At 47.1% G+C, this 13303-nt stretch overlaps 1 protein-coding gene across 5 annotated transcripts in view; it reads left to right on the top strand.

Annotated features, from left to right (window-relative positions):
* Positions 1-13303, top strand: part of MOV10L1 (Mov10 like RISC complex RNA helicase 1) — a 72401-nt gene that overhangs the window by 25116 nt on the left and 33982 nt on the right. For all 5 annotated transcript variants that reach the window (XM_009217548.2, XM_009217551.2, XM_009217550.2 and 2 more), the window contains exons 10-13: positions 2013-2127; positions 7242-7419; positions 8367-8437; positions 10583-10674. In XM_009217548.2, coding sequence (XP_009215812.2) covers positions 2013-2127; positions 7242-7419; positions 8367-8437; positions 10583-10674 — 456 coding nt within the window. The remainder of the gene's footprint in view (positions 1-2012; positions 2128-7241; positions 7420-8366; positions 8438-10582; positions 10675-13303) is intronic.

Genomic DNA, 13303 nt, shown 5'->3' with positions numbered 1-13303 from the left:
TTCTCATCTAGTGACACACCAAGCAGCTTTCTAGTTAGCATTTGGCTTAACACAAAGAGTGAAATACACAAAGCAACAGCCACAAGGATTTTAACCCCCTGGTCAGTTACTTCCCTGTGAATATTAACATATTGTGTGGGAGCGTCTCTAAAACAAGGACATTAGTTTCCTGCCGGTCAGGTTGGTGACCCAGAGTGCCTGACCCGGGTTGGCTCAAGCACACCTGGAGCACCAGGTGTCTGGACCTGCCCATGCGGGCATTGGCGGGTGCCTGCTTCCAGAGCTGTCCATCTGTGGCCGCCTGTCACAGGCACTGTACTTCCTGCTAGGACCCCCAGTGCCAGGCAGCTTTGGCTCTTAGAGCAGCGCGTTCACTCAGCAGATCTGTTCTGGGTGCTCTGTAGGCAAGCACCTTCCCAGCTGAGTTTCTAGCCACCCATCATGGTAGCGACTACATTTTGTTAATCCAGCGTGTCTGTTGAGGCCATGTGGTTCTGTTAGCTGTTCAGGCTGTTGACCTAAGCCTGTAGTGATCATCCTGGTTTCCCTTTACCTTGTTCATGTTAGTAATCAATGCTTTCCAAATACACCTCACGTGAGCACTGACATAACCCTTGGCACAAACCACAGGGAGTGTCTTCACACCGTTTCTCCTGTTGAGGGGTGAGCCAGTGGAACCCAAATTGAGATGACAGTGAATGGAATACAGAGAGCAATGTGAGCTCTCTTGGGTGAGACTGCACTGAAATGGAAAGCTAGGAGGGAATGAGGGATAAAGGTCCAGCTAACATCCTTATTCGCTGAATTGAGGTTTATCAACCTCACTCTGACTTTTCATTTCCCTGTTCTCTCCTGGCTTCTCCTCTCCTGTCTGTCTCTTTCCCGTCGTCTCTGTTGCTGCATTGGGCTTGCCTCTAGAGCAGCAATGTTCTTCATCCTGAACATGCAGAGAAACCACAGGCGGCCGGGCGCGGTGGCTCAAGCCTGCAATCCCAGCGCTTTGGGAGGCCGAGGCGGGCGGATCACGAGGTCAGGAGATCGAGACCATCCTGGCTAACATGGTGAAACCCCGTGTCTACTAAAAAAATACAAAAAACTAGCCGGGCGAGGTGGCGGGTGCCTGTAGTCCCAGCTACTCGGGAGGCTGAGGCAGGAGAATGGCGTAAACCCGGGAGGCGGAGCTTGCAGTGAGCTGAGATCCGGCCACTGCACTCCAGCCCGGGTGACAGAGCAAGACTCCGTCTCAAAAAAAAAAAGAAACCACAGGCTGGGAAACAACAAAAACAAATCGAAGGCAGGACCCAGACAGAGCAGCCTTTTCCTAATGTGTGCCTTGCAGGGATAGGCCCAGATGGAGTCCTGATGACAAATACAGTAGGAAGAGCTCAGCTCATAGAATGTTAAAAACAACTGTTTTCAAACTCCTGGTTCCAGCAGATTCTGGGGGTTCCAGCCCTGTTTTCCCACAGCCTGTGCAGCTACACTTACCTGTTTACAAATGGTAGACTCTTGGGAACTGTTTGAGGAAAGGATCCCAGAGCTAAAACAAAAGCTTCAAACCACTGCCTTAGACCAGCTGTTCATATATCAGTTCTTTTCAGTGAGTGGATGAACTTTGGTCTCCCTAAAATAGGACAGGATGTTTAGGTAAGAATGTCTAGGCCAGGCGCGGTGGCTCACACCTGTAATCCCAGCACTTTGGGAGGCCAAGGTGGGCGGAGCACAAGGTCAGGAGATCGAGACCATCCTAGCTAACTCGGTGAAACACCGTCTCTACTAAAAATACAAAAAATTAGCCGGGCGTGGTGGCTGGCGCCTGTAGTTCTAGCTACTCGGGAGGCTGAGGCAGGAGAATGGCGTGAACTCAGGAGGCAGAGCTTGCAGTGAGCCTAGATCACGCCACTGCACTCCAGCCTGGGCGACAGAGCGAGACTCCGTCTCAAAAAAAAAGAATGTCTAGTGATACCTGGCAATAAAGACTTGTTTTTAACTTGTGAACTTAATTTTTTAAGGAACTCAAGACGACAACTTCCAAGTTTTCTTCCACAATATCCAATCCCAGATAGACTTAGAAAATGTGTGGAACAAAAAATTGACATCCTGACTTTCCAGCCATTACTTGCAGAGGTAGGAAGTGTCTGATGGCCTGTGGGGTGTTTGCATCTTCTAATGCTCTTGTTTTCTGACAAAGCCAGGAGGTTCCTTCTCAGGTTCAGACCTTCATCTGGCTCATTTTCTTCACAGGTAGCTGAGATAACGAGGGTCACTGTGTGGTCCTGAGGCACACTGCCAGACCTGCTATGCTTCAGGAGCTGGCATCCCACAGCTTCACTGGGAGTCACGCACAGGGCCTTTGGGGTCTGGAGCAGAAGAACTCAGGGATACCTGTGCCATCAACTCAGCCTCTCTCACTAGACTAGGAGGCCTTTGTTATGAGCAAGAAGCATTCCAGCCTCTTAACATCACCCTGACAGAGCCAGCAGGGCAAGGGTCCAGGGGAGGAGAGCCCAGGTCCCCACCCATATGAGAGACAGAGGAGCATGTTCTGAGTGAGGTGTCTGGAGAAGAAAAGGCCAAGAAGGATGAAAAGTCTATGAAATTTGACAGTTTGAGGGGAGAACATTGCCCTTTGTCCAGGAGGGTTTTTTTCTGTAGGGCTTTGAGGTGTTCTGAGAGTCCCCAGCTAAACTGGACCTCCAGTGCCAGAGCAACTGGCAGCCCTGTCCTGAGGAGAATGAAGGGAACGGGACCTGGGTGTTCACCATGCACCCTTCAGGGGATACTTGTTTTACCAGGAGGACAGGCTGATGCCCCATGACCAGGGGTTCCTCACACAGGAAACTAACTTATTCTGGCAGACGCCCTAGTGGCTCTCGTCTGACCTGTGTCCAGGTTATGCCTACCTGACCATCTGGCACTGGGAGCTCAATCTTATGTTCCTCAATGCCAGGGAAAACCCGGCCTGGGCAGCGCTGGGTTCTTGGGTTGGAAGGTGCAGTTCAATCCATTGCCATGATAGAAACAAGTTCAGATATGTTTTACTCACAGATCCTGGGCAGGGAGGATGCCATGAGTCGGGAGTGCAGTCCTCTCTCCCCCAGTCATTTTGAGTTTGCAGGCAAATGCCTGAATGGTTCATTGAAAGAAAGTGGCAGAAAAAGCTGGACCTGGGTCTGCTGGGATGGGGAGGTGCTCCTCAGCTCCTCCCTCGGGACCCAGGTCTGCTGGGCTTGGAGGGTGCTCCTCAGTTCCTTCCTCAGGCCACCAACCTGATGTTTTGATGCTGCAGCTTTGTAGTAAGTTTTGAAATCAGGAAATTTGAGTCCTCCAGCTTTGTTGTTCTTTGGCAAAATTAGTTTGCTTTTCAAGATCTTTCATATGAATTTTAAGATGCTTTTTTCTATTTCTGCAAAATACACCATTGGAATTTTTTTCCCCAGAGATGAAGTCTCACTACATTGCCCAGGCTGGTCTCAGACTCCTAGCCTCAAGTATTCCTCCCCTCTCAGCCCCCCAAAGTGCTTGGGATTACAGGTGTGAGCCACTGCACCTGGCCTGTCATTGGAATTTTGATGGGAATTGCATTGAATCTGTAGATTGCATTGGTTAGTATGGACATCTGAACAATATTGAATCCTTCAGGCTATGAACATGGAATATGTTAACATTTATTTATGTCTTCTTTAATTTCTTACAGCAGTGTTTTGTCATTTTCTTTGTATATGTTTTTCACTTCTTTGGTTAAATTAATTTGTAAGTATTTTATTCTTTTTGCTGCTGTTGTAAATACATTGCTCTCATAGCTTACTTTTCAGATTCTTCATTGTTGTTTAGAAATGAAGATACTTTTTGTCCTTTGATTTTGTACCCTGCTACTTTGCTGAATTTATTTATTCTAACAGCTTTTTGTGGAATCTTTTAGAGTTTTCTACATATAAAATTACGCCATCTGCAAACATATAATTTTACTTCTTCTTTTTCAATTTAGATGCCTTTCATTTCCTTTTCTTGCCTAATTGCTCTGGCTAGAACTTCTAGTACCATGTTGAATAGGAGTGGTGAAAGCAAGCATCCTTCTCTTGGAAGTTCCTAATCTTATGGGAAAAGCTTTCAATCTTTCACCATTGAGTATGATGTTAACAGTGGGTTTTTCGGCCGGGCGCGGTGGCTCAAGCCTGTAATCCTGTAATGACTTTGGGAGGCATGACGCATGGATCACGAGGTCGGGATCGATCATCCTGGCTGGGACACGTGAAACCCTGTCTCTACTAAAATATGTGCAACGAAGGCGTAGGGCGGGTAATCTGTAGTCCTAGTTACCAAGTGGGGGACATACTGAGGCATGAGAATGGCGGAACCTGGGAGATATAGCGAGCCTGCAAGGAGCTCGAGATCCAGACACCGCACCCAGCCTGGGGACAGGATCAGACTCCATTCCCAAAATAAATAGTGGGTTTTTTCAGACATAACTTACTCATCTTGAGGTGGTGGTTTCTCTTTCTTTCTCTTTCTTTTTTTTCTTTTCCTTCTCCTGTCTCTCTTCTTCCTCTTTTTTTGAGCTTGCCTCCTAGGCTCTTAGGGTTGAGGGTGCAACTGCAGCCTACAGCCTCGTGACTCCTCCAGGGTGGCCACCACGCCTGGCTAATCCCTCAGATCACAGAGGATGGGTCCCATAACCTCCCACTTTGTATTCTCCCAAGTGTTAAGAATCACCCAGGAGGGCACAGGTGATGAGCCACCACACCCAGCCTGGCTTCCTCTCCCATCACAATGTTATCATGAAGGGAAAAGCAACTCCTTTATTGATTTAGCTAGGCAATGGTGGTATGCACCTGTAATCCCAGCTTACTCTTTGGAGGTACTTTGATCCTAGGAGGTAGGAGGGCTGCAGCGAGCTGAGATCCTTACCATTGCACTCCAGCCTTGCGATAGAGGGAAACCACTGTCCTAAAAAAAAAAAGTAGCAGAAAATCTTAGTTGCTTTTTCTGTATTGAGATGATCATGTGATTTTTCTTTCCATTGGTTAATGCCACAACCGACCTCAGACACCTAAACCATCCCTCAACCCAACAAACCCGATTGATCAAGGTGTAATCCTTTTATGTATGTATTTTTGAGACAGGGTCTCGCTGTGTTACCCAGGCTGGAGTGCAATGGCTCAGTCACTGCTCACTGCAGCCTCAAGCTCCTGGGCTCAAGCAATTCTCCAACCTCAGTCTCCCAAGTAACTGGGACTACAGGAATGAGCCACCACACCCAGCTAATCCTTTTCATACGCTCCTGAATTTTGTGTGCTAGTATCATGTTGAGGATTTTTGCATCAGTGTTCATATTGGTCTGTAGTTTTCTTTTCGTGAAGTGTCTCTGTCTGGCTTTGGGATCAGGGTAATGCTGGCCTTATAAGAGTAAGTCAGAGTGTTCCCTCCTCTTGAATCTTTTTGGAAAAGTTCGAGAAGGTTTGGTATTAGTTATTCTTCAAATGTTTGGTAGAATTTAGCTTTGGAACCATCACGTCCTGGGGTTTTCCTTTTCAGAATATTGATTACCACTTTAACCTCCTTAGTAGTAATCGGTCTATTCAGATTTTCTCTCTCTTCATGGTTTAGTCTTAGGTTTTGTGTTTCTAGGAATTGGTCCATTTCATCTGGGTATTGGTGTACAATTGCTTATACTCTCTTATAATCCTTTTTATTTCTGTAGAATCTGTAGTAATGTTCCCATTTTCCTATCTTATTTTAGTAATTTATGTCTTTCTCTTTTTTTCTAGTTAATCTACTAAAAGTCTGACAATTTTGTTGATCTTTTTAGAGAACCAACTTGTTGTTTTCCTGGTTTTCTATGTTGTTTTTCAGTTCTGTCTTTTGTTCATCTCTCCTCTAATCTTTATTTCCTTCTTCTATCTTTGGGTTTAGTTTGTTCTCCTTTGTCTAATTCCTTGCAGTGCTCATGGGAATCAGCATTCATGGTCACACATTCCCTTAGCACTGCTCATGCTTTTCCCGTAAGTCTTGCTATGTTGTGTTTTTGTTTTCATTCATCTCCTAAGTATTTTTTTAGTTTTTCTTATGGGGTTCTTTTGCTTTAATTCTTATCTTTGCACTTTTGCACATAACGTTGTTTCTTCTTAGCTGCTTTTAAGATTCTCTCTTTTATCACTGATATTAATAGATTTGGTTTATGATGTGTGGTGGTAGAGATTCTTTTCTTCCTGTTCTTGTGCTCAGGGTTCATTGGGATTCTTGAATATGTGGCCTTGAGTTTTCTTCACATTTGGAAATTTTCAGCCACCATGTGTTCAGACGCACTTTCTGCCCTCCCACTTTCTGATTCCGGGCAGGCTGCTGTGAGTTTTCCCCCACCTCATGCTGAGGCCCTGGTCTGGCCCCACAATGGGTCTTGCAGGGTGGTGTCTCGTGCATTCCTCAGTGCTGAACTGATGGTCCCAAGTGGGTCCCCCAACCCCTCCACACCACTCTGTGCTGCTTGCTCTTCCCAGCACCCAGCCCCATAGACCAGAGCTCCTCTCCTCAGAGACCATGCGGCTCCCCGAGTCCTCTGTGCTGGGGCCTAGGAGCTCTGTTCAGGTGCAGGTGGGTCAGTCATGGGGCCTCCATGGATTGTTTCCCCAGTCTTGGGATCACAGTCCTGTGCTGCGTGATGTTCATTGTTTAAACACCATCATTTCTTATTTCTATGTCTCTAAGTTTTTTTCAGGTACAAGGGTAAATCTGGTTCTTGTTAGTCCACTTTGGCCAGACCTAGAAGTTTGTCCTTTTTTCACAGACGTCTGTGGAAGCCAAATTCTACCTTTCCAGAATTAACTTGGGCAACCTGAAAAAGAGCAGGGAGGGTGGACAGTGCTGGGCAGTGCAGGGAGGGACACCACCAGCTGGAGCCCCACAGCCTCATGCCAAAGGCCAGGGAGCGTGCTGGAGTCTCATGGCCCTTGTGCTGAAGGCTGGGAAACGTACTGAGGCATTAGCAGACTCTGGCGAGAATCGCCCTACCTGGGGGGCCATGTGCTGGACTGGAGCTGTTGGGACGTCCCCGCTGCAGAGCTGCTGCTTTCCAGCGTGCCGCTGCACTGTTGCTGACTTTATAGCTTTCCAGTGTGCCGCTGCGCTGCCGCTGACTTTGTAGCTTTCCAGCGTGCTGCTGCACTGTCGCTGACTTTATAGCTTTCCAGCGTGCCGCTGTGCTGCCGCTGACTTTGTATTCTATACGTTTATGTGTTTTCCAGCTTCTGAACATGTCAAATTACAAGGAGAAGTTTTCGACTTTGCTGTGGCTTGAGGAGATTTATGCAGAAATGGAACTGAAAGAGTATAACATGAGCGGGATCGTCTTAAGAAGGAATGGGGATCTGCTGGTTCTGGAGGTCCCAGGGTTGGCCGAAGGGAGACCTTCTCTGTACACAGGTGTGTTTGTTACTCGCATGCTTCCCTAGGTAGACTAGCAGAGAAACCACCCTTAAGAGAGAAAAGATACTCTTTAACTGGCAATATGACAGTCACATTATCGCATTTTCTTTCTTTTGGGTTAGAATTTCACTAAAAATCAGCAACCTATGTACATCAAGCATGCAAGCATGTTTCTTTGTTGTATTTCTTTTTTTTTTTTTGAGACAGAGTCTCACTCTATCGCCCAGGCTGGAGTGCAGTGGCGCGATCTCAGCTCACTGCAAGCTCCGCCTCCTGGGTTCACGCCTTTCTGCCGCCTCAGCCTCCCAAGCAGTTGGGATTACAGGCGCCCACCACACGCCTGACTAATTTTTTGTATTTTTAGTAGAGACGGGGTTTCACTGTGTTAGCCAGGATGGTCTCGATCTCCTGACCTCATGATCCGCCCACCTCGGCCTCCCAAAGTGCTGGAATTACAGGCGTGAGCCACCGCGCCAGGCCTCTTTGTTGTATTTCATTATTTGTAAACAGTTGACCCCAGTAATTTTTGTTTGTTTGTTTGTTTGTTTGTTGAGACGGAGTCTCACTCTGTTGCCCAGGCTGGAGTGCAGTGGCACGATCTCGGCTCATTGCAACTTCCACCTCCCGGGTTCACGCCATTCTCCTGCCTCGGCCTCCCTAGTAGCTGGGACTACAGGTGTCCGCCACCATGCCCGCCTTATTTTTTTTGTATTTTTAGTAGAGACAGGTTTTTGCTGTGTTAGCCAGGATGGTCTCAATCTCCTGACCTCGTGATCTACCTGCCTCGGTCTCCCAAAGTGCTAGGATTACAGGTGTGAGCCACCATGCCCGACCTAACCCCAGTAATGTTTTATTGAACTTTCTCATGTTGGATTTTATAGGACAGCACAGAAATTTGTGGTTTTGTATTAGCTTTAAACATGGTAATATATTTTTTTAACTAGGTGATAAACTGATTTTAAAAACTCAAGAGTACAATGGACATGCCATCGAATACATCAGCTATGTGACTGAGGTGAGAGCACACTCTCTTAATGAGTTCATGTTGGACGCACTCTTCTGACTGGTTGGAAAGGTAACGTTCTCCCCACGGCTCTTGGGGAAGTGCTCCCATATGCATTGGCTATTTTGGAAAATGTGAAGATACAGTGAATCTTTAAATAATTTTTGATGCATAAAGGAAACTTAATACTGTAATTTTCAACCACGTAAAACATTTATCTTTTAGGTTATATGTAAGTCATGTTGTTTGCGTTGAGTTATATTTGGGTATTCTGAATGTATTCCGGAAGAGCTCGCGGAGTGGAAACCTTGAAAGGAAAAATACACCTACAAGTTTGCAGCTCTGATGTTTGTGTGAAGGTGGTTTTTTTGGCTTTGAGTAGCTCCTGGTGCTCCAGATGGTTCTGCATGGGATGGTCTGTGACTCTTGGGCTGGATTTTACTGGTCATGTACTGAGCATAGCACTGGGAGCGATACTGGGATCTGCATAAGAGGGGAGGTGCTTTATCTGTGCATCAGAGAAGATGAAGTGACACATTACTTAATGTAGAAAACTTGAATGGAGAATGCCAGAGCCTTTACTGTCAGAGGGAAGAAGGACTGAGAGAGCTAGAAGAGCCTGGTAAGGATCTGGAGAAGAGGCAGCCTCCAACCTTTGCTGCCACAGTCACTCTGGGCTACACCTTCATGCAAGGTCCATGCTGTGGCTGATTTCGTAGAATGGGATATTTCCCAGAAGACAAAATCTTGGCAGGATTTCAGAGATCTTGTAATGACTTAGGCCATGGCCTGTGTACTGAGATGTGAGACACGGGTGACATGACCTCGCCAGCTCTCCATTACCCACTTTTGCTGTTGATCAAGTTGACACGAGGAGCCCAAGATGGCCGAGTGACCATCTTAGCCTCCAAATAGTAGACCAGCTGTGCCAAGAAAGGAAGCCTCGCATACCGAAACCTCCAAAGAAGCAGAGCCAGAGATCTCAGGAGGAAGGTACCTGCCTACCTCCACCCCTGGTTCCTGAGCCATATGGCTGGGCCTCCATGCCATTGATCAAACCCTGGCATCTGAAATGACTTTCCATATCCTTTTGAGCTCCAAAAATTATTTTCGTCTTTTCAGGCTCTCTTGGATGCCAACTCCTCCTCTTCTCAAGTAGACTAACACGTGTCTCCTGTGTACAGTGAGGACTTGGTCTGTCTTCCTCATCCTCAGGGGAAACGATCCCACAGCCCTGTACCACTGTTGCTTCCCTTCCTCCCGGAGCTGGAAGCCAGCCCGGGGCGTAGCTTCCCGACCCTCTGCTGGTGACAGCCCTGACCCTCAGGAAACTCACCCTGTTGCCTGAGCTACCTGGAGAAGAGCTTGAGCTCCTTTCGGATCAGGGCTTTCCTTCTTATTTTTCTACCCACACTATCTAGGAAAGAATATGCAGAACTGATCATGCAGGATCTTGCTTTAGCTGGAGGGCTTTTCTACTAAAAGGAGAAGTCTTGTAATGGCTATTTTTTGTTTTTTTTTTTTTTTTGAGATGGAGTCTCACTCTGTCACCCAGCCTGGAGTGCAGTGGTACGATCTTGGCTCACTGCAACTTCCACCTCCCAGGTTCAAGAGATTCTTCTGCCTCAGCCTCCCAAGTAGCTGAGATTACAGGTGCCCACCACCACACCCAGCTCCTTTTTCTATTTTTAGTAGAGACAGGGTTTCGCCCTGTTGGCCAGGCTGGTCTCAAACTCCTGACCTCAAGGTGATCTGCCCACCTTGGCCTCCCAAAGTGCTAGGATTACAAGTGTGAGCCACTGCACCTGGCAGACATTCTTATCGAGGCTTCCTTACAGTAGGTAACACTTGGCTACACTTGTGGTTGTTTTGTTTGTGTCCTATGGAGTCAGTGACCTCCGATGCATTCTCTATTCTCAGAGCCTTAGGAGAGGCTACAGCCCAGCGAATAGAAGTTCAATAAGTTTGAGTGTAGTGATCCATTTCCTCTTGTTTGTATAATTGAATGGCATAATGATTTAATCCTTTTCAACTAATTTTGCAGATAGGTATCAAATTTTAGTTCAAAGCTGTAGAATGCATTTCTGATGATGTGTTGCTGGATATAGATATCACATTATTCCAAGAAATCAGGTATATTGTTTGTTTCTTTTTTAGATTCATGAAGAAGATGTAACTCTTAAAATTAATCCAGAATTTGAACAAGCCTATAACTTTGAACCTATGGATGTGGAATTCACATATAATAGGTAATGCTTTTAGTGAGTCTTCTTTCAAATGTCTTTTTTTTTTTTTTTTTTTTGAGACAGGGTCTCGCTTTGTCACCCAGGCTGGATTGCAGTGGCGTGATCTTGGCTCACTGCAACCTCCGCCTCCCAGGTTCAAGTGATTCTCCTGCCTCAGCCTCCTGAGTAGCTGGGACTACAGGTGCCTGTCACCACGCCCAGCTAATTTTTGTATTTTTAGTAGAGATAGTGTTTCACCATATTGGCCAGACTGGTGTCGAACTCCTGACCTTGTGATCTGCCTGCCTCGGCCTCCCAAAGTGCTGGGATTACAGGCGTGAGCCACCGCGCCCGGCCGTCTTTTTTTGTTGGTTTGTTTAATAGAGATGGGATCCCAGGCTGGTCATAAACTCCTAGGCTCAAGTGATCCTCCTGCCTCAGCCTCCCAAAGTTTTGGGAGTATAGGTGTGAGGCACCATGCCCAGTTAATTTGTCTCTTTATCTTTGATTGGACAGTCTTCTCTTGAGTATGGCCGTTGACATCTAAGTAGTGACGTAGGAGCCCCCACCACGCCTGTGGTTGACGTGTAGAGGCCTCGTGGATGAAGTGGGCTCCTACAGCATTTTTGCATGCCCCGTGTTTCTAGCTTTATTATCAACTATTTTTTGAGATATAAAGGTGCATACATTTGCATGTTCATTCTTTCCCAGACCTCACGTGCACTGGATCTTTGGTTCATGCCTCACTGTCACTGTCAGCTACCAGCTCCTTACTTTTATTTGTTTTCTAGTCAGATGAGGGGTGCTGTGACCTGGCACCCAGCTGATTTTTTCTTCCTCCACAAAACCATTAACTAGTCATGCACAAAAAGTGTATTCTTCAGTTTTAATTCTTCTGAACTTTAGAAAAGGAGTAACTTGCTGTATTTGGTTCCTAGGAGCTGCAGATTTTCACTAAACATTGTGTTCCTGAGATGTCTTCGTGTTGTTGCCTGTAACTACTGTTCATTAGTTGGCGGTTGTGTGAATACCCTGTTTTTCTGTTGATGGACATCTTCATTGTTTCCTGTTACTATTGTTTGCTGCTTTTCCTAGAGCCGCTGTGTATGTGGGGGTGGGATTGCTGGGTTTGGGGTATATTCCTGTTTCCAGCTTTACAAGTGGTTGCATCAGTGACTTCCAGTACCCAGGTATATAACAGCCTGTTGATCAGTGCCCTCCCTGCAGTCTGATTTTGTTCGATTTCCTAACTGGTGCCACTCTGGTAGGTGTGTAATGCGTCTCATGATGGTCTTTTTTTTTTTTTTTTTTTTTTTTTGTTTGTTTGTTTTTTTTTGAGACGGAGTCTCGCTCTGTCGCCCAGGCTGGATTGCAGTGGCCCGATCTCGGCTCACTGCAAGCTCCGCCTCCCGGGTTCACGCCATTCTCCTGCCTCAGCCTCCGGAGTAGCTGGGACTACAGGCGCCCGCCACCACGCCCGGCTAGTTTTTTGTATCTTTTAGTAGAGACGGGGTTTCATCGTGTTAGCCAGGATGGTCTCGATCGCCTGACCTCGTGATCCGCCCGTCTCGGCCTCCCAAAGTGCTGGGATTACAAGCTTGAGCCACCGCGCCCGGCCTTTTTTTTTTGAGACAGAGTCTGGCTCTGCCGCCCAGGCTGGAGTGCAGTGGCCGGATCTCAGCTCACTGCAAGCTCCGCCTTCCGGGTTTACGCCATTCTCCTGCCTCAGCCTCCCGAGTAGCTGGGACTACAGGCGCCCGCCACCTCGCCCGGCTAGTTTTTTGTATTTTTTAGTAGAGACGGGGTTTCACCGTGTTAGCCAGGATGGTCTCGATCTCCTGACCTCGTGATCCACCCGTCTCGGCCTCCCAAAGTGCTGGGATTACAGGCTTGAGCCACCGCGCCCGGCCAATGGTCTTGATTTACTTTTCTCTGGCTTACTTACAAGGCTGAGAATCTTCTTGTTTGTGGACTGTAAAATGTTCATCTTCCGTGAAATGCTTGCTTGCGTTTTTTGCCCTCTTTTTTATTGAGTACTTTATCTGATTTTCATTGTTGTAGGAGTCCTTTCTGTATTCCTTATGATAAACTATTCTTAGGTACATATCTTCTCCAGATTTGTTCCTTGTCTTTTAGCTTTTTTTTTTTTTTTTTTGAGACGGAGTCTCGCTCTGTCACCCAGGCTGGAGTGCAGTGGCCGGATCTCAGCTCACTGCAAGCTCCGCCTCCCAGGTTCACGCCATTCTCCTGCCTCAGCCTCCCGAGTAGCTGGGACTACAGGCGCCCGCCACCTCGCCCTGCTAGTTTTTGTATTTTTTAGTAGAGACGGGGTTTCACCGTGTTAGCCAGGATGGTCTCGATCTCCTGACCTCGTGATTCGCCCGTCTCGGCCTCCCAAAGTGCTGGGATTACAGGCTTGAGCCACCGCGCCCGGCCGTCTTTTAGCTTTTTAAGAAGTGTCTTTTGAGACTGGGTGCAGTGGCTCACACCTGTAATCTCAACACTTTGGGAGGCCAAGGCAGGCGGATCTCTTGAGGTCAGGAGTTTGAGACCAGCCTGGCCAACATGGGGAAACCCCATCTCTACTAAAAATACAAAACGTAGCTGGGCATGATGACACATGCCTGTAGTCCCAGCTACTTGAGAGGCTGAG

The sequence above is a fragment of the Papio anubis genome, chromosome 16, assembly GCF_008728515.1.
Source record: "Papio anubis isolate 15944 chromosome 16, Panubis1.0, whole genome shotgun sequence".
Classification (NCBI taxonomy): Eukaryota; Metazoa; Chordata; class Mammalia; order Primates; family Cercopithecidae; genus Papio; species Papio anubis.
The sequence above is the reverse complement of the archived record's forward strand: the minus strand, read 5'-3'. Positions and strand labels throughout refer to the sequence as shown.